This window comes from Hemitrygon akajei, chromosome 6 (genome assembly GCF_048418815.1).
Source record: "Hemitrygon akajei chromosome 6, sHemAka1.3, whole genome shotgun sequence".
Taxonomy (NCBI): domain Eukaryota; kingdom Metazoa; phylum Chordata; class Chondrichthyes; order Myliobatiformes; family Dasyatidae; genus Hemitrygon; species Hemitrygon akajei.
Genome location: NC_133129.1, coordinates 28,838,815 through 28,859,798, shown reverse-complemented (window position 1 = coordinate 28,859,798; position 20,984 = coordinate 28,838,815). Strand labels below are relative to the sequence as shown.

Below are 20,984 nucleotides of genomic sequence, written 5' to 3'. Positions count from 1 at the left end.
TTTGTGTCTGTTGCTCATAATTAATACATGTGTATTCTGAAGGATTGCAGTTTAAAACAATGATTTCTAGATGTATAATCAACTCAAATTATTAATAAAACATAGTAATAGTAATGATTAACAGTACAGCACATGAACAAGCCCTTCAGCTCATGATGTATGTGCTGAACACAATCCCAAAGTAAGCTAAATCCTTGTTGCCTGTACATGATCCATATTGCTCCATTCCCTACATATACTGAGTCTTTCTTAAATACAATATTGCATCTGCTTCCACCACTACACCTGGCAGGCCATTGCAAGGACCTACCACTTCCTATGTAAAAAAATGCCCCACTCACCGTTTTTTAAACTTTCCTTCTATCGCCATAAATGTTGTTTAGTTTTAGACATTTGTACACTGGGAAAATGATTCTGACTATCTACCTGACTCTCATGATTTTATACACAACTATCAGGTCTCCCCTCAGCCCTTGACATGTTTCCACTGTACAATCTTACATCAAACAGAGCTATGGAATTTGCAAAGGTAATGCCTTCCAAGGCAGTCCCTGAGGATTTTGCGGGACCTGCTTTCATTCTGACTCTGTGGGTTCGGAACTGACTGATAAGGTCAGTGTGGTGCTGCCAGACTCAACCATTGATTTTGTAGGATATGCCTGATGGCGTGCTTGAAGGAGGGGGAGGTGACTTGTGAGGCAGGATGCACTTCTTCCAGTTTTCACATTTGGCTTCCTTGTGCACCTGACTCGCAATGTTCAATGCACAGTAGAGTAGAAGTTAGCATCAGTGACACAGGTTCAATTCCAGCACTGTCTGAAAGGAGTTTGTATGTTCTCCCTGTAACTGCATGGGTTTCCTCCAGATGCTCCGGTTTCCTCCCATGTTCTAAAAGATGTGTGGGTTAGTAGGGTAATTGATCACATGTGTGTAATTAGGTGACACTGACTCGTTGGGCTGGAAGGGCCTTGTTATCATGCTGTATCTCTAAATAAAAAGTAAAATAAATCTTTTCTTTGAGTTGTCAAGGGTAAGTATTCCCAAGAGCCAGTAGGGATGTTGGATTTGTTTTTCTCATAGAGGAGTTGAGAACATCCTGGAATCCTCCCCTCTTTCGGCCTGGTAAACTTTTATAGTGACAAGTCTGGAATGGAGGTTCTGTTTCAGGATTCCGGTGTACTGAGTGTACCTCAGGCCTAGATGGTGACATTGTCCGTCTGGGTAAGGACGCTGGTGTACAGGATGCTAGTGAGTGTTGCGCTTGGAGTATTGTGCTCAGTTTTGGTTACCCTGCTAAAGGAAAGAAGTTATAAAGCTGGAAAGAGTTTAGAAAAGATTTACAAAGATGTTGGCTGGATTGGGGGCGAGTTACAGGGAGAGGCTTTAGAGGCTCGGCTGCTTTCCTTGAATATAAGAGACTGAGAAGTGATCTTATAGAGATGCAGAAAACCATGAAGGACATAGCGTAGGTGGTGTTGTAGGAGCCATGTATCTACTTTCTGTGTTGTAATTTGTGCTGCGTGGTTATTACGGATAATTTGTCATGTGGGTTGTGGCGTAGTAGAAAAATATGAGTATAGTTAGGTACTCATGCTTAGTTCAGTTCAGTTGAGTCTACTCTTGTGAGAGGTAGCTGGGAATGATATTTTTTGTTGACTATTGCACTAGCTTTGCTAATTCTGATTACTAATTTAGTTCAACCACTTAGTTACGCTAATTGGAATGTTTTTTATAAAACTTTAATTTTTTTAAACTTTATTAAACAAACACCTAGCTACAAACAAGCATCGGCTATCGGTCCACAATTCACTATACCTAAATTAACAATACCGGGGTGGAAGAGAGTAGGAGCAAGACAATGAAGAAATAAAAAGCACGTACATACAATTACATACATACACTTGATCTACATACTTTACATCACCCCTCAATGTAGATTTACATCAATTTTAAATAAAATCACAGTCCTCTGTCAATCAACTCAAATCCCACATTTTGCCAGGCCCCTATATGGGCCTTTCACTGTGCCAGGTATAGTATAACAAAGTTCCATCTTTCCAAATAAGAGACCATTTTCAGTTGTAGACTTGCAGTGATATTCTCCATACAGTTCACTTCTTTCAATCTCTGAATCCATTGTTCCAAAGTGGGTGGGTGAGATTTAAGCCAGTTAACAGTTACCATTTTATGGGCAATCAGAATCAAAACTAGCTATTGCAGATTGTGGGAGGTTGCCTAAAATTACTAATTGGAATGTTAATTTTGTTATATCGCTAGTTTTAGTTTTGGTAGTTTTTTTTATTGCTACAAGATTACTTGTCTTTGCTGGTTTCGTAATAAAGGATTGAATGTACTTTTATCAATTTGGAAATTCGTTATTTTGGACACGTGTCATACAGTGTCAACCCCTGTACTCAGTCTCTGAGCAGTTTTAGTTTGTCTTCAAGTAACTCCTTCAGGAGTGAATGCACACATTTCCTAACCCTGTCTTTTTCAAGAATTAGACAGCATGCGGTTTAAGCTGAGAGGGAAAGAGTTTAATAGGAACTCGAGGGATAACTTATGTATACACAGGGTAGTCCATAAATGGAATGAGCAGCCAGAAGTGGTTGAGGTATATACATTAACAGTGTTTAAAAGATAGTTGGACAGGTACGTGGGTAGGAAAGGTGTAGAAGGATATATGAAAAACGTGGGCAAATGGGACAAGCTTGGATGGGGATCATGGTCAGCATGGACCAGTTGGGATGAAGATTCAAGACTGTTTAATGTCATTTCCTGTACACAAGTCACAATCAGAATCAGGTTTTAATATCATTGGCATATGTCGTGATAGTTGTTGTTTTGCAGCAACAGTATGCTGCAATACACCATTATAAAAACTATAAATTACAATAAGTATATATAAAAATAAGTAAGTAATGCCAAAAGAAAGGGAAAAAGTAGTGAGGTAGTGTTCGTGCGTTCATTGTCCATTCAGAAATCTGATAGCGGAGGGGTAGAAGCTGTTCCGCAAACATTGAGTGTATGTATAAGGAGAACAAAATATTTCTTACACTGGATCAGATGTAGCACAAAACAAAACCACAAAAGGTAAAGAACCCAGTAGTAATAATAATAATAATAATAAAACATGCAAATATAAATACATATTACTTTATTGTCACCAAACAATTGATACTAGAGCGTACAATCATCACAGCGATATTTGACTCTGCGCTTCGCGCTCCCTGAAGTACAAATTGAAGTAAATATAATAAAAATGCAAATTATAAATCATAATTAGAAATTAGAAAAGGGAAAGTAAGGTAGTGCAAGTTAGGTCCAGATATTTGGAAGGTACAGCCCAGATCCGGGTCAGGATCCGTTCAGCAGTCTTATCACAGTTGGAAAGAAGCTGTTCCCAAATCTGGCCGTACAAATCTTCAAGCTCCTCAACCTTCTCCCGGAGGGAAGAGGGACAAAAAGTGTGTTGGCTGGGTGGGTTGTGTCAGAGCAGCACTGCTCCGATAGCGTGCGGTGTAAAGTGAGTCCAAGGATGGAAGATTGGTTTGTGTGATGTGCTGGGCTATGTTCACGATCTCCTGCAGCTTCTTCCGGTCTTGGACAGGACAACTTCCACACCAGGTTGTGATGCACCCTAGAAGAATGCTTTCTACAGTGCACCTATGAAAATTAGTGAGGGTTTTAGGGGACAGGCCAAATTTCTTCAGCTTTCTCAGGAAGTAAAGGCGCCGGTGGGCCTTCTTGGTAGTGGACTCTGCTTGGTTAGACTAAGTCAGGTCATTTGTGATATTCACCCCGAGACACTTAAAGCTTTTGACCTGTTCCACCTGCGCACCACCGATGTAGATGGGGTCGTGCGGTCCGCTACTCCTTCTGAAGTCAACAAGCAATTCCTTTGTTTTGCTGACGTTGAGGGATAGGTTATTGTCTTCGCACCATGCCACCAGGTTCTTAATTTCCTCTCTGTACTCAGACTCATCATTACCCAAGATACGGCCTGCAATTGTGGTGTCATCAGCAAACATATATTGAGTTCGATGGAAACTTGGCTACACAATCATGGGTGCACAGTGAGTACAGCAGGGGGCTGAGTACACAGCCTTGTGGGGCACCGGTGCTCAGAGTGATTGTAGAGGAGAGCTTGTCCCCTATTTTTACAGCCTGGGTCCTGTCTGTGAGGAAGTTGAAGATCCAGCTGCAGATCTGAGTGCTGAGACCCAGGTTCTGGAGCTTAGGAATCAGTTTATTTGGAATGATGGTATTAAAGGTAGAGCTGTAGTCAATGAAAAGGAGGCTTACATATGATAGATAGATAGATAGATACTTTATTCATCCCCATGGGGAAATGCGTCTTTATTCTCCAGATGTTCTAAGGAGGAATGTAGTGCCATATGATAGCTTGACTCTACGACTCTTAGTACTGAATTTCAAATCTCAACACAGCTACTTGGGTCTAAAATGAGAATCTAACCAACTACCCCTGACATTCAATTGCATTATTCATCATCAATAGTATCATCGGGGGTCACCATTGACTAGAAAATCAATAACACCGGACAAAAAAATGCCGAAGTTACAAGAACATGTGAGAGGTTGGGTATTCTGAAGTAAGTTACTCACCATCCAACACACTAACACCTGCCCATCAAGGTAAAATGTCAGGAGTACAATGGAATACTCTCACCATCCAGGACATGAACCCTTCCCATTACTATCATTGGCAAAGAGGTGCAGGAGTCTGTAGACTCACGCTCAATGGTTCAGAAACAGCTAATTCCCCTCTGCCAGCAGGTTTCTGAACAGCCCATGAACCCGTGAACACCACCTCATTAAGTTTTTTGCTCTATTTATTTTTGTAATTTATGGTTATTTTATATTTTTGCACTGTACTGCTGCTGCAAAGCAACACCTTTCACATCATGTAAGTCACTGATAATAACTCTGATGGTGATTTCAGCTCCAACAGCTCCCAAGCAACTCGGCACCCATTAGGAGAAATAGAGTGTTTTAAACAGTCTATTAACATTAATGTAGAGCAGCTCTGAAGTCATGTTTCATTGAGCATAAAGAATCTCACAGTCCTGTATGGTTAAGCAAGGGCTTGTTTAACTCAGAGGCTAAGATTAGCTAAGAAACGATGGACTTACTTGCTGTTTGACTGTGTGCAAGCTCTCCAGCCATCTAGCTCTGCTGATAAGTCCTCGATCTTGGTCGGGACGGTCACCTCTCTACGCTTCAAGAGTTGGCTGCAATAAAGAGGATGGGTCTTTTGAGGCACCAATGAAAATCAAGCGCACTGAAAGCTATGAGCTGAAGCTCAGTGAAATATCGAGAGTGCTGTTTCTGACTCCAACCTGAGCGGCCTAATTTAGGGAAGTGTTAAAAGCATTGAGTGATCAATAAACAAATATAAACTAAGTGCAGCATTCTGATGAAGGTCCGTCTACCTGAAATAACAATTCTGCTTTCTCTCTCCACTTGCTGAGTTTTCCCAGCATGCTATGCTGCTGGTGTCAGGATGTAGTTTTTAACAAAACCCTGGAATTCTCTACAACAACACACATAAAATGCTTGTGGGACTCAGCAGGCCAGGCAGCATTTGTGGAAATGAATAAACTGCTGATGTTTCGGGCCATGACCCTTCTTGAGGATTTGAAAGGAAGGAGGAAGATCACAGGGTAAAAATGTGGGAGGAGGGGAAGAAGGGCTAGCTGGAAGGTGATAGGTGAAGCCAGATGGCTGGGAAAGGTAAAGGGCTGGAAAAGGAGGAATCTAATAGGAGAGAAGAGTGGAGCATGGTGGAAAGGGAAGAAGGAGGGGCACCAGAAAGAAGCAAAAGGCAGCTGAAGAGAAGTAAGAGGCCAGAGTGGACACAGATGAAGAGGGAAGGGGGAAGGGAAAAAATTACCAGAAGGAGAAATAGATGTTCATGGCATCAGGTTAGAAGCTACCTAGAAAGAATATGAGGTGTTGATCCTCCACCCTGAGAAGGCCTTATCAGGGCAAAAGAGGAGGTCATGGACTGACATGTTGAAATATGAATTAGAATTCTCTACTCCAGAGGGATGTTGATCAATGAGTATATTCAAGACAGAAATCAGTAGATTTTATAAATTGGCATAATTTGAACCTGGGTGTTGGTGATTGGGATGAACATAGACATTGAGCACAGAAGCAATCTTAACTTACCAAGATTCCATAAGACCATAAAAATCATAAGATAAAGGAGCAGAATTAGGTTATTTGGCCCAACAAGTCTGCTCCGTCATTTCATCCAATTTTCCTCTCAGCCTCAATCACCTGCCCCATATCCCTTCATTCCCTGAGTGATCAAGAATCTACTACCCTCTGCCTTAAATATACAGAAAGACTTGGCCTCAACAGCTGCCTTTGGCACAGAATTGCACAGATTCACTACTCTCTGGCTAAAGAAATTCCTCCACATCTCTGTCCTAAAAGAACACCCCTCTATTCTGTGGCTGTATCCTCTGATCTTAGACTCTCCCACTATAGGAAACATTCTCTCCACATCCAATCTATCAAGGCCTTTCACCATTCAATAGGTTTCAATGAGGTCACCCCTCATTCTTCTGAATCCCAGCGAATATGGGCTCAGAGCAATCAAATGTTCTTCACGTGACAAGCCATTCAATCCTGGAATCATTTCCGTTTACCTCATTTGGACCCTCTCCAGTTTCAGCACATCCCCTCTGGATCCACAGACAAACTGAGAGATCATTTCTCTCTACAGCAGCCCCTAGAAGGGGTCAACAACACAGGGGTAAATTCAGCAATTGAAAGACACTTCAGTAGGCGTAGAAAAGGTTAAGAGAGAAACATGCCAAATGTGGGCAATTGGAAGTAGCTTAGGTGGACTTTTTGTTTGGCTGAATCCAGTTCCTTATGCACCCAGAGTTTTTAAATTCAATGTGCTGAAATGGTTTATGTGAAGGCTATGGAAACTGTCCTTTCTACCTTGGGACCATAGTCAATTTAGGGAATAGGGTCAACTTCGGGTGAAGGGATTTTTTGGACCAGCATAAATGGACATGAGATCTTCATCCTACAATAATTACAACCACAGCTATAGTTTAGATTTCACAATCTTAAGCTCGATCTAATTTTATTCCATGTTTTTGCAGTTGTTTTATGAGTAGAAATCCTGAGGAGTCCTCAGATTTTATTTTAATGCAAGGAGTCCAAGAAAGAGAATGTCCGAAACCGAAGTCTGCCAAGGCACACGGTATAATCAAATTCGGCTCATCTGTGCACCGTCTGGGTGAAACCACAACAGTAATTCCATTCGCAAACAAGAGAAAATCTGCAGATGCTGGAAATTCGAGCAACACACACAAAATGCTGGAGGAACTCAGCAGGCCAAGTAGCATCAATGGAAAAGAGTACAGTCGACATTTCGGGCTGAAACCCTTTGGCAAGAATTCCAGTGTTCCTTGCAGCCAGAAGGATGTAAAATTATCAACAAGAGCAAAAAAAGAAGGCTGAGGATCTCACTAAATCAGAGAGGAAACCAAAGCCCCTTTTCTGCAGACCATCGGGAACAGAAGCATCCCCTACTGTCCTTGAATGATAGGTTAGCTCCAGGTGTGAGAAGGTTCAGTCTTAACTGCAAGAAGTTATGGTGCATTTTGCTAGAACTCAGACACCTTGAAGTATTGTTGGAAGTTGTTCCAAAAATAACAGCTGTTGTTTGGCACTATAACACCTGGTAAAACATTGACATTTTTAGCGTACATGTGTACTGGCAGTAGGCATTCTCACCACACCTGTGCCTTTCAGATGTGCTTGTCAGACTTGCTCTCTTAAAATTCAACCACTGAATGGCAGCATATATAGGAAACTTGAGCACATTGTATGTATAGTGTGTGGTTACATACACAGTACTGCACTCACATAGCTATCACCCTGCAAGATAGAAAGCATTCTTGTCTTATTGCTTGCTTCATTTGCAAATGACATTCTTAATGAGATAGTGACTAGATTTCTAGGGGACTGATTGTGACATTTAAATGTTTTCTTTAATAGATCTTGAGATGGATAACCATTGGCTTGCTTTCTCAGTAATAAGTCAATCAACACAATAATAAAAGTGCCTCTTAGTTGAAGATACAAAATGCTATTGATCACAGCTAGTGTGTAATCCTCACAGCAGTCCATTAATGGTGTAAAGTAGTTTGCTCTCAAATTTATGTTGGTCATTTTATTTTAAGGCACAAAGAAGACAAAATCAAGATGTACTTGGATGTCAACAGTGACAGTTTCCGGATACATCTGTGTGCTTGCTGTATGTCCCCAACAAACTCTCCTCAGAATGTCCTTCATTTGGTCACATGAACATCCTTCCTAAGGAAATACAATAACTCATTCAGAAAACGGAAAGCAATTCCTGAGCTTTTTACAAATTTATTCATGTTTTGGGATAGAGGCGTCACTGAAAAGCCAGCACTTGTTGCCAGTCCTTAGTTGACCTTGAGAAGGTGGCAGGGAATTATCTTCCTAAACTTGCTGGATTTTGAATGAAGGTCAACACTCTTGTTTCAGGTCAGGAGAAAGTGTGATTTGGAAGTGAACCAGAAGGTGGTAGTGTTCCCCTGCCCTCACTACCCTTCTCTTTCTTGCTCTTGGTTAGTTTGGTTAGGCAAGATGTTCTTGTATGTCTTGTAGACTGAACTCATCTCACTGCAGCCATGATATTCCTATAAGGCAAAACCACTCAGCATAATGGCGGTGATGCTTCACTTCCCAGTGGATGCCTTTATGTGTTCTTTTAAAGAGAGAATAAGATGACATCTGTGCAAATCTCCAGAGCATCTGGTGACCCTATGATCTCTGTTTCAGAGGCTGACATCAGAAAATCATTCAAGCAACTGAACCCTTGTAAGTTGTCATCCTGACAATGTACATGGTAGGATACTGAAAATATATGCCAACCAACTGACTGGAACATTCAAAAACATCCGAACTTGTCAATACTGTATTTGGAGGTTCCCAACTTTTTCAAAAGTGCATCAATCATTTTCATACTCAAGTAGAGCAAGGTGAGCTGCCTCAATAATGCTTAACCAGTGGTACTCACACCTATGGTGATGAAGTGCTTCGAGAGATTGGTCATGACTAAAATAACTCCTCTCTGAGCAAGGAGCTAGATCCACTGCAGCTGGCATCCTGCCACACGAGGTCTGCAATATCAATGCTCAGCATCACTAGCTCTCCACTTGGCTTTAGAACACCTAGACAACAGCAGAACATATGTACTACAGTTTATCAATTACAACTCATCATTCAACAAGAGCATCCCCTCACTACAGATCTATAAGGTACAAGTTCACTTGTACCTCTGCAACTGCAACCTGGGCAATCAGCAAAGAGACATCTCAAGGATGCATGCTTAGTCCACTCTCTGCACTCATGACTCTATAAATTCACCAATGATACCAGCGCCATTGCCAAAATTTCAGATTTGCAGGCGTAAGGGAGTGAAATATATCAGCTGGTTGAAAGGTGTCGCAACAACCTCACACTCAATGTCAGCAAGACTAAGAAACTGATTGTGGAATTCAGAAAGAGGAAGCTGGCAGAACATACATTAGTCTTTGTTGAGGGTCAGCAGTGGAAAGCATGAGCTGCTTCAAGTTCCTGGGCATCAACGTTATCTCAGAGGATCCATCCTGGGCCCACTACACTAAGGAAATCATGAAGAAGATTTAAATCATCAAGAAGTGGCTCTACTTCAGCAGGAGTTTGAGGAGATTTGGTATATCACCAAACACTTGTGCAAATTTCTACGGATGTACAGTGGAGAGCATTCCAACAGGCTGAATCATATCCTGGTTATGAAGGCTCCAATACATAGGATCTGAAGAGGTTGTACACTGATCCATTTTCATCACAGGCACAACCTTTCCAAACATCAAAGACATTTTCAAAAGTTGGTGCTTCTAGAAGTGAACATCCATCTTGACATGCGAGACATGCCCTTTTTCCATTACAACCACAATATAATTTCACAACATTTAACAGCGATAATAAAAGTCTGGTTCTGATTCTGGTGAAGTGAATAAATGTTTGGGGTAGATAACGGCAAAGCAATCGAGTGGGCTCCATAGTCCTGGATTATGACTAGCTTCTTGGGAGTTATTTGAGCTGCACATATCCAGTTAAGTGGAAAATATTGCATCATACACCTGATTTGCAGATATAGAGTCAGAGTATAGTACATCATGGAAATAGGTCCTTTAGCCCAACTCATCAAACCACCCAAGGTGCCCAAAAAGTTTTGCCTGCATTCCCTACAAATCTCTCCTTTTCATATGCTCATCTAAATGAACATTGTTATTTAAAGAGTTGTTTAAACCAGCTTTTACCAGGATAAACTGGTTTTAAACAGTATAAACCGGTTTTAACCAGTATAAAATGGTTTTTAACCACTTTTAACCAGTATAAACCAGTTTTAACAAGTTTTAACCTATTTTAACCAGTATAACTGGTTTTAACCCATATAAAACGGTTTAAAACAGTTCTTACCAGTATAAACCGGTTTCAACCATTATAAACAGGTTTTAACCAGAATAAACCTGTTAAAACCGGTTTAAAACCAGTTTTAACCAGTATTTACCAGTATAAACCGGTTTTAAACAGTTTCCACCTGTATAAACAGGATTTAACTAGTAGAAACCGGTTTTAAGCTGTATAAACCGGTTTTAACCAGTATAAACCGGTTTTAAGCTGTATAAACTGGTTTTAACTGGTTTTAAGCAGAATCAACCGGTTTAAACCAGTTTTAACCAGTATAAACTGGTTTAAATCAGTATTTACCAGTCTAAACCAGTTTTAACCAGTATTTACCAGCATTAACCAGTATAACCCGATTTAAACTGGTTTAAACCAGTATTAACCGGTTTTAACCAATATAAACCGGTTTAAACCAGTTTCAACATATCGATTATCTTATGAACTTACGGCGTTGCTTCTATGATGTTTCTAGTGCGTAGAAAGAAACTTTTCTCATGCTGATCCTGCACACACAAGCCCCCTCCTTCCCCTTTCTCCAAACCGGTATTTTCACACAAGACACAGCGAAACCGGGTGTGACATCATCGCATATATCACAGACAACGAATTTACTTTCAACAACCTTAACTTTAACTAGAAAATGATTACAAACGAATTACTAACATGAAAATATAATAAACTAAACGAATGCCTTAAGGGCAACACAACCAGTTTTAAATGGTTTTAACCTGTATAAACCGGTTTTAACTGGATTTAACCAGTATAACCCAGTTTAAACATGTTTTAACCAGTATTTACCGGTAGAAACCAGTTTAAACCTGTTTTTACCAGTATAAACCAGTTTTAACTAGTATAAACTGGTTTTTAACAGTTTTAACCAGTTTTAACAAGTATAAACCTGCTTTAACCAGTATAAGCCGGTTATAAAGGTTGGACACTGATCCATTTTCATCACAGGCACAACCTTTCCAAACATCAAGGACATTTTCAAAAGTTGGTGCTTCTAGAAGTGAACATCCATCTTGACATGCGAGACATGCCCTTTTTCCATTACAACCACAATATAATTTCACAACATTTAACAGCGATAATAAAAGTCTGGTTCTGATTCTGGTGAAGTGAATAAATGTTTGGGGTAGATAACGGCAGAGCAATCAAGTGGGCTCCATAGTCCTGGATTATGACTAGCTTCTTGGGAGTTATTTGAGCTGCACATATCCAGCTAAGTGGACAATATTGCATCATACACCTGATTTGCAGATATAGAGTCAGAGTATAGTACATCATGGAAATAGGTCCTTTAGCCCAACTCATCAAACCACCCATGGTGCCCAACAGGTTTTGCCTGCATTCCCTACAAATCTCTCCTTTTCATATGCTCATCCAAATGCCTTTTGTGGGCTTCTGTTAAAAGTAATGACGGTTGATAAAGTTTATGTTCTTTGTGATTTAAAGAGTTGCGGATAGTTTGTGTTGAAGTGTACTTAAAGCCAATCGATGGCGTAGGTAGATACTGACTGTATGCTGTACTTTAAAGTAATATAGTTTGTTGTAGTTTTATTTTTGCAAGTATTTATGATGTAAATGTGATGCCAAGAGGGAAACAAATACTGTATATATTTTGTATTGGTTTATCAACAGTTTTCACCATACGTGAACAGTAAATGGTTAATCTTACTGGGACCGTGCCTCATTGACTCCGGTTTTAACCAGTATTTACCAGTATAAAACGGTATGAGGATTTAAAATCCCTGGTCCTGGTGACTTTTCACATATGTTCTGCTGTTGTCTAGGTGTTCTAAACTAGTAAAAACTGGTTTAGACTGGTTAAAAATGGATTTATACTGGTTAAAACTGGATTAAACAAGTTTATACTGATAAATACTTGTAAAAACTTGTTTAAACCGGTTTTAACTGGTTTTAACCAGTATTTACCAGTATAAACCAGTTTAAACCTGTTAACCTGTTTTAACCAGTATAAATCAGTTTAAACCGGTTTATACCAGTATAAACTGGTTTAAACCGGTTTTAACCAGTATAAACCAGTTTAAACCGGTTTTTACCAGTTTAAACCGGTTTTAACCAGTATTTACCAGTAAACTGTTTTTAACCTGTTTTAACCAGTATAAAACAGTTTAAACTGGTTTTTACCAGTATAAACTGGTTTAAACCGGTTTTAACCAGTATTTACCAGTATAATCTGCTTTTAACCTGTTTTAACCAGGATAAACCAGTTTAAACCGGTTTAAACTGGTTTTTACCAGTTTTTACCAGTTTAAACCGGTTTTAACCAATATTTACGTTAAAACCGGTTTTAACCAGTATTTACCAGTATAAACTGGTTTTAACCTATTTTAACCAGTATAAAACAGTTTAAAACCGGTTTAAACTGGTTTAAAACCGGTTTTTACCAGTATTTACCAGACTAAACTGGTTTTAACCTGTTTTAACCAGTATAAACCAGTTTAAAACCGGTTTTTACCAGTTTAAACCGGTTTTAACCAGTATTTACCAGTAAACTGGTTTTAACCTGTTTTAACCAGTATAAACCAGTTTAAACCGGTTTTTACCAGTTTAAACCGGTTTTAACCAATATTTATGTTAAAACCGGTTTTAACCAGTATTTACCAGTATAAACTGGTTTTAACCTGTTTTAACCAGTATAAACCAGTTTAAACCGGTTTTTACCAGTTTAAACCGGTTTTAACCAGTAAACTGGTTTTAACCTGTTTTAACCAGTATAAACCAGTTTAAACCGGTTTTTACCAGTTTAAACCGGTTTTAACCAGTATTTACCAGTAAACTGGTTTTAACCTGTTTTAACCAGTATAAACCAGTTTAAACCGGTTTTTACCGGTTTTTACCAGTTTAAACCGGTTTTAAACCAATATTTATGTTAAAACCGGTTTTAACCAGTTTTTACCAGTATAAACTGGTTTTAACCTGCTTTAACCAGTATTTACCAGTTTAAACTGGTTTCTACCAGTATAAACTGGTTTAAACCGGTTTTAACCAGCATTTACCAGACTAAACTGGTTTTAACCTGTTTTAACCAGTATAAACCAGTTTAAACCGGTTTTGTTTACCAATATTTACGTTAAAACCGGTTTTAACCAGTATTTACCAGTATAAACTGGTTTTAACCAGTTTTAACCAGTTTTTACCAGTATAAACTGGTTTTAACCTGTTTTAACCAGTATAAACTGGTTTAAACCGGTTTTAACCAGTATTTACCAGACTAAACTGGTTTCAACCTGTTTTAACCAGTATAAACCAGTTTAAAACCGGTTTTTTTTAACCAATATTTACGTTAAAACCGGTTTTAACCAGTATTTACCAGTATAAACTGGTTTTAACCGGTTTTAACCAGTATTTACCAGACTAAACTGGTTTTAACCTGTTTTAACCAGTATAAACCAGTTTAAACCGGTTTTTACCAGTATAAACTGGTTTTAAACCGGTTTTAACCAGTATTTACCAGACTAAACTGGTTTTAACCAGTATAAACCAGTTTAAACCGGTTTTTACCAGTATAAACTGGTTTAAACTGGTTTTAACCAGTATTTACCAGTATAAACTGGTTTTAACCTGTTTTAACCAGTATAAACCAGTTTAAACCGGTTTTTACCAGTATAAACCAGTTTAAACCGGTTTTTACCAGTAAACTGGTTTAAACTGGTTTTAACCAGTATTTACCAGTATAAACCGGTTTAAACCTGTTAAACTGTTTTAACCAGTATAAATCAGTTTAAACTGGTTTAAACCGGTTTTTACCAGTATTTACCAGACTAAACTGGTTTTAACCTGTTTTAACCAGTATAAACCAGTTTAAACCGGTTTTTACCAGTTTAAACCGGTTTAACCAGTATTTACCAGTAAACTGGTTTTAACCTGTTTTAACCAGTATAAACCAGTTTAAACCGGTTTTTACCAGTTTAAACCGGTTTTAACCAATATTTATGTTAAAACCGGTTTTAACCAGTATTTACCAGTATAAACTGGTTTTAACCTGTTTTAACCAGTATAAACCAGTTTAAACCGGTTTTTACCAGTTTAAACCGGTTTTAACCAGTAAACTGGTTTTAACCTGTTTTAACCAGTATAAACCAGTTTAAACCGGTTTTTACCAGTTTAAACCGGTTTTAACCAGTATTTACCAGTAAACTGGTTTTAACCTGTTTTAACCAGTATAAACCAGTTTAAACCGGTTTTTACCGGTTTTTACCAGTTTAAAACCGGTTTTAACCAATATTTATGTTAAAACCGGTTTTAACCAGTTTTTACCAGTATAAACTGGTTTTAACCTGTTTTAACCAGTATAAACCAGTTTAAACCGGTTTTTTACCGGTTTTTACCAGTTTAAACCGGTTTTAACCAGTTTTTACCAGTATAAACTGGTTTTAAACCTGTTTTAACCAGTATTTACCAGTTTAAAACCGGTTTTTACCAGTATAAACTGGTTTAAACCGGTTTTAACCAGTATTTACCAGACTAAACTGGTTTTAACCTGTTTTAACCAGTATAAACCAGTTTAAACCGTTTTTTACCAGTATAAACTGGTTTAAACCGGTTTTAACCAGTATTTACCAGACTAAACTGGTTTTAACCGGTTTTAACCAGTATTTACCAGACTAAACTGGTTTTAACCAGTATAAACCAGTTTAAACCGGTTTTTACCAGTATAAACTGGTTTAAACTGGTTTTAACCAGTATTTACCAGTATAAACTGGTTTTAACCTGTTTTAACCAGTATAAACCAGTTTAAAACCGGTTTTTACCAGTATAATCCAGTTTAAACCGGTTTTTACCAGTTTAAACCGGTTTTAACCAGTAAACTGGTTTTAACCTGTTTTAACCAGTATTTACTAGTATAAACTGGTTTTAACCTGTTTTAACCAGTATAAACCAGTTTAAACCGGTTTATACCAGTTTAAACCGGTTTAACCAGTATTTACCAGTTTAAAACCGGTTTTTACCAGTATAAACTGGTTTAAACTGGTTTTAACCAGTATTTACCAGTATAAACTGGTTTTAACCTGTTTTAAACCAGTATAAACCAGTTTAAACCGGTTTTTACCAGTTTAAACCGGTTTTAACCAGTAAACTGCTTTTAACCTGTTTTAACCAGTATAAACCAGTTTAAACCGGTTTTTACCGGTTTTTACCAGTTTAAACCGGTTTTAACCAATATTTATGTTAAAACCAGTTTTAACCAGTTTTTACCAGTATAAACTGGTTTTAACCTGTTTTAACCAGTATTTACCAGTTTAAACCGGTTTTTACCAGTATAAACTGGTTTAAAACCGGTTTTAACCAGTATTTACCTGACTAAACTGGTTTTAACCTGTTTTAAACCAGTATAAACCAGTTTAAACCGGTTTTTTTTACCAATATTTACGTTAAAACCGGTTTTAACCAGTATTTACTAGTATAAACTGGTTTTAACCTGTTTTTACCAGTATAAACCAGTTTAAACCGGTTTATACCAGTTTAAACCGGTTTAACCAGTATTTACCAGTTTAAACCGGTTTTTACCAGTATAAACTGGTTTAAACTGGTTTTAACCAGTATTTACCAGTATAAACTGGTTTTAACCTGTTTTAAACCAGTATAAACCAGTTTAAACCGGTTTTTACCAGTTTAAACCGGTTTTAACCAGTAAACTGCTTTTAACCTGTTTTAACCAGTATAAACCAGTTTAAACCTGTTTTTACCAGTTTAAACCGGTTTTAACCAGTATTTACCAGTAAACTGGTTTTAACCAGTTTAAACTGGTTTTTACCGGTTTTTACCAGTTTAAACCGGTTTTAACCAATATTTATGTTAAAACCGGTTTTAACCAGTTTTTACCAGTATAAACTGGTTTTAACCTGTTTTAAACCAGTATTTACCAGTTTAAACCGGTTTTTACCAGTATAAACTGGTTTAAACCGGTTTTAACCAGTATTTACCAGACTAAACTGGTTTTAACCTGTTTTAACCAGTATAAACCAGTTTAAAACCGTTTTTTTTTTACCAATATTTATGTTAAAACCGGTTTTAACCAGTATTTACCAGTATAAACTGGTTTTAACCGGTTTTAACCAGTATTTACCAGACTAAACTGGTTTTAACCAGTATAAACCAGTTTTAAACCGGTTTTTACCAGTATAAACTGGTTTAAACTGGTTTTAACCAGTATTTACCAGTATAAACTGGTTTTAACCTGTTTTAACCAGTATAAACCAGTTTAAACCGGTTTTTACCAGTATAAACCAGTTTAAACCGGTCCAGTTTACTGGTAAATACTGGTTATAAACCGGTTTAAACTGGTAAAAACGGTTTTAAAACCGGTTAAAACCAGTTTATACTGGTAAATACTGGTTAAAACCGGTTTTAAACGTAAATATTGGAAAAAAAAACCGGTTTAAACTGGTAAATACTGGTTAAAACAGGTTTATAACCAGTTTATACTGGTAAAAACTGGTTAAAACTGGTTTTAAACATAAATATTGGTTAAAACCGGTTTAAACTGGTAAAACCGGTAAAAACCGGTTTAAACTGGTTTATACTGGTTAAAACAGGTTAAAACCAGTTTACTGGTAATACTGGTTAAAACCGGTTTAAAACTGGTAAAAACCGGTTTAAACTGGTTTATACTGGTTAAAACAGGTTTAAAACCAGTTTTATACTGGTAAATACTGGTTAAAACAGGTTAAAACCAGTTTACTGGTTAAAACCGGTTTTAAACTGGTAAAAACCGGTTTAAACCGGTTTTTACCGGTTTTTACCAGTTTAAACCGGTTTTAACCAATATTTATGTTAAAACCAGTTTTAACCAGTTTTTACCAGTATAAACTGGTTTTAACCTGTTTTAACCAGTTATAAACCAGTTTTAAACCGGTTTTTTTTTTTCCAATATTTACGTTAAAACCGGTATTTAACCAGTATTTACCAGTATAAAACTGGTTTTAACCGTTTTAACCAGTATTTACCAGACTAAACTGGTTTTAACCTGTTTTAACCAGTATAAACCAGTTATAAACCGGTTTATACCAGTTTAAACCGGTTTAACCAGTATTTACCAGTTTAAACCGGTTTTTTACCAGTATAAACTGGTTTAAAACTGGTTTTAAACCAGTATTTACAGTATAAACTGGTTTTAACCTGTTTTAAACCAGTATAAACCAGTTTAAACCGGTTTTTACCAGTATAAACCAGTTTAAACCGGTTTTTTACCAGTTTAAACCGGTTTTAACCAGTAAACTGGTTTTAACCTGTTTTAACCAGTATTTACCAGTATAAACTGGTTTTAACCTGTTTTAAACCAGTATAAACCAGTTTAAAAACCGGTTTTTACCAGTTTATAAACCGGTTTTAACCAGTATTTACCAGTAAACTGGTTTTAACCTGTTTTAACCAGTATAAACCAGTTTAAACCGGTTTTTACCGGTTTTTAACCAGTTTTAAACCGGTTTTTAACCAATATTATGTTAAAACCAGTTTTAACCAGTTTTTACCAGTATAAACTGGTTTTAACCTGTTTTAACCAGTATTTACCAGTTTAAACCGGTTTTTACCAGTATAAACTGGTTTTAAACCGGTTTTAACCAGTATTTTACCAGACTAAACTGGTTTTAACCTGTTTTAACCAGTATAAACCAGTTTAAAACCGGTTTTTTTTTTCCAATATTTACGTTAAAACCGGTTTTAACCAGTATTTACCAGTATAAACTGGTTTTAAAAAAACCGGTTTTAACCAGTATTACCAGACTAAACTGGTTTTAACCTGTTTAAACCAGTATAAACCAGTTTAAACCGGTTTATACCAGTTTAAAACCGGTTTAACCAGTATTTACCAGTTTAAACCGGTTTTTACCAGTATAAACTGGTTTAAACTGGTTTTAACCAGTATTTACCAGTATAAACTGGTTTTAACCTGTTTTATAACCAGTATAAACCAGTTTAAAACCGGTTTTTACCGGTTTCTACCCAGTTATAAACCGGTTTTAAACCAATATTTACGTTAAACCGGTTTTAACCAGTATTTACCAGTATAAACTGGTTTTAAAACCTGTTTTAAACCAGTATTTACCAGTTTAAACCGGTTTTTACCAGTATAAACTGGTTTAAACCGGTTTTTACCCAGTATTTACCAGTTATAAACTGGTTTTAACCTGTTTTAACCAGTATAAACCAGTTTAAACTGGTTTAAACCAGTTTTTACCAGTATAGGTGCTTTAGAACAGCAGAACATAGGTGAAAAGTCACCAGGACCAGGAATTTAAATACTCATCAAGCCACTGACCTAAAGCTGATCAGAGATAGTGTTTTTTATAGATCACCCAATCATAACAGGGATATCGAGGAGCAGATAGGGAGACAGATTCTGGAAAGATGCAATAATAACAGGGCTGTCATGGTGGGAGATTTTAATTTCCCCAATATCAATTGGCATCTCCAAGAGGAGAGGTTGTACTTGATCTGGTATTGGAAATGAACCGGGTCAGGTATCAGGTCTCTCAGTGGGAGAGCATTTTGGAGTTAGTGATCACAATTCTAACTCCTCTTACCATAGCATTGGAGAGTGATAGGAACAGACAAGTTAAGAAAGCATTTAACTGGAGTAAGGGGAACTATGATGTTATCAGGCAGGAACTGGAACAGATGTTCTCAGAAATGTGGCAAATGTTCAGGGGATATTTGTGTGTGTTTTCCAATGAGACAGGGAAAGGATGGTACAAAGGATGTTGAAAATCTAGCCAAGAAGAAAAGAAAACCTTACAAAAGGTTCAAAAACTAGGTAATGTTAGAGATCTAAAAGATTATAAGGCTAGCAGGAAGGAGCTTAAGAATGAAATTTGGAGAGCCTGAAGGAGCCTTGAGAAGGCCATGGCGAGCAGGATTAAGGAAAACCCCAAGGCATTTTACAGGTATGTGAAGAGTAAGAGGATAAGGTGTTAGAGAATAGGACCAATCAAGTGTGACAGTGGAGAAGTGTACATGGAAACGAAGTAAATAGTGAAGATACTGAATGAGTACTTTGCTTCAGTATTCTCTATGGAAAAGGACTTTGGCAATTGTAGGATGACTTACAGTGGACTGAAAAGCTTGAGCATGTAGACATTAAGAGAATGAGATGGAGCTTTTGGAAAGCATCAAGTGGATAAGTCACCTGGACCGGATGAGGTATGCCCCAGGCTACTGTGGGAGGAGAGGGAGGAGATTGCTGAGCCTCTGGCAATGATCTTTGCATCATCAATGGGGATGGGAGAGGTTCCGGAGGATTGGAGGGTTGCGGATATTGTTACTTTATTCAAGAAAGGGAGTAGAGATAACCCAGGAAATTACAGACTAGTGAGTCTTACTTCAGGAGTTGGTAATTTGATGGAGAAGATCCTGAGATGCAGGGTTTATGAACATTTGGAGAGGTTAGTAATAGTCAGCCTGGCTTTGTCAAAGGCAGGTCATGCCTGATGTGCCTGATTGAATTTTTAAGGATGTGACTAAACACATTGATGAAGGTAGAGCAGTAGATGAAGTGCATGTGGATTTCAGCAAAGCATTTGATAAGATACACCATGCAAGGCTTATTGAGAAAGTAAGGAGGCATGGGATCCAAGGGGGACCTTGCTTTGTGGTTCCAGAATTGCCCACAGAAGGCAAAGAATAGACAGGTCATATTCTGCATGGAGGTTGGTGCCAGTGGTGTGGCTCAGGGATCTGTTCTGAGACCCCTTCTCTTTGTGATTTTTATAAATGACCTGATGAGGAAGTGGAGGGATGAGTTAGTAAATTTGCTGATGACACAAGATTGGCGGATTGGAGGGCTGTCAAGAGGTTACAGCGGGACATCGATACGATGCAAAACTGGGCTGAGAAGTGGCAGATAGAGTTGGCAGAATTCACTATTAATGTTAAGACGCTTGGCAGTGTGAAGGATCAGAGGGATCTTGGGGTCTATGTCCCTGGACACTCAAACCTGCTCTGCAGGTTAACTGTGTGGTTAAGAAGGCATACTAAGTGGCCCAAAACTGCTCACAATACTCCAAGTGAGGCCTCACCAGAGCTTTATAAAGTCTCAAACATTACATCCTTGCTTTTATATTCTAGTCCTCTTGAAATGAATGCTAACATTGCATTTGCCTTCCTCACCACAGACTCAACTGGCAAATTAACCTTTATGGAATCCTGCACAAGGGCTCCCAAGTCCCTTTGCACCTTATTTTTTTTTGTATTTTCTCTCCATTTTGGTCAAAATGGTCATCCCTTTCGTTTCTTCAACCAAAGTACATGACCATACACTTCCTGACACCGTATTCTATCTGTCATTTCTTTGCCCATTCCCTTAATCTGTCTAAGGCCTTCTGTAGCCTCACTACTTACTCAAAACTACCTTCCTTTCCACCTATCGTCTGCAAACTTTGCAACAAAGCCGTTAATCCCATCATCCAAATCACTGACCTACA

The 20,984-nt window shown here is 37.9% G+C and overlaps 1 protein-coding gene and 1 long non-coding RNA gene across 2 annotated transcripts in view; one reads left to right on the top strand and one right to left on the bottom strand.

Annotated features, from left to right (window-relative positions):
• The window catches only part of wdr17 (WD repeat domain 17), a 169,303-nt gene that overhangs the window by 13,727 nt on the left and 134,592 nt on the right, over positions 1–20,984 (bottom strand). The window contains exon 31 of the mRNA XM_073048033.1: positions 5,154–5,252. Coding sequence (XP_072904134.1) covers positions 5,154–5,252 — 99 coding nt within the window. The remainder of the gene's footprint in view (positions 1–5,153; positions 5,253–20,984) is intronic.
• The window catches only part of LOC140728927 (uncharacterized), a 48,197-nt gene that overhangs the window by 17,222 nt on the left and 9,991 nt on the right, over positions 1–20,984 (top strand). The gene's annotated exons all lie outside the window — the stretch shown is intronic.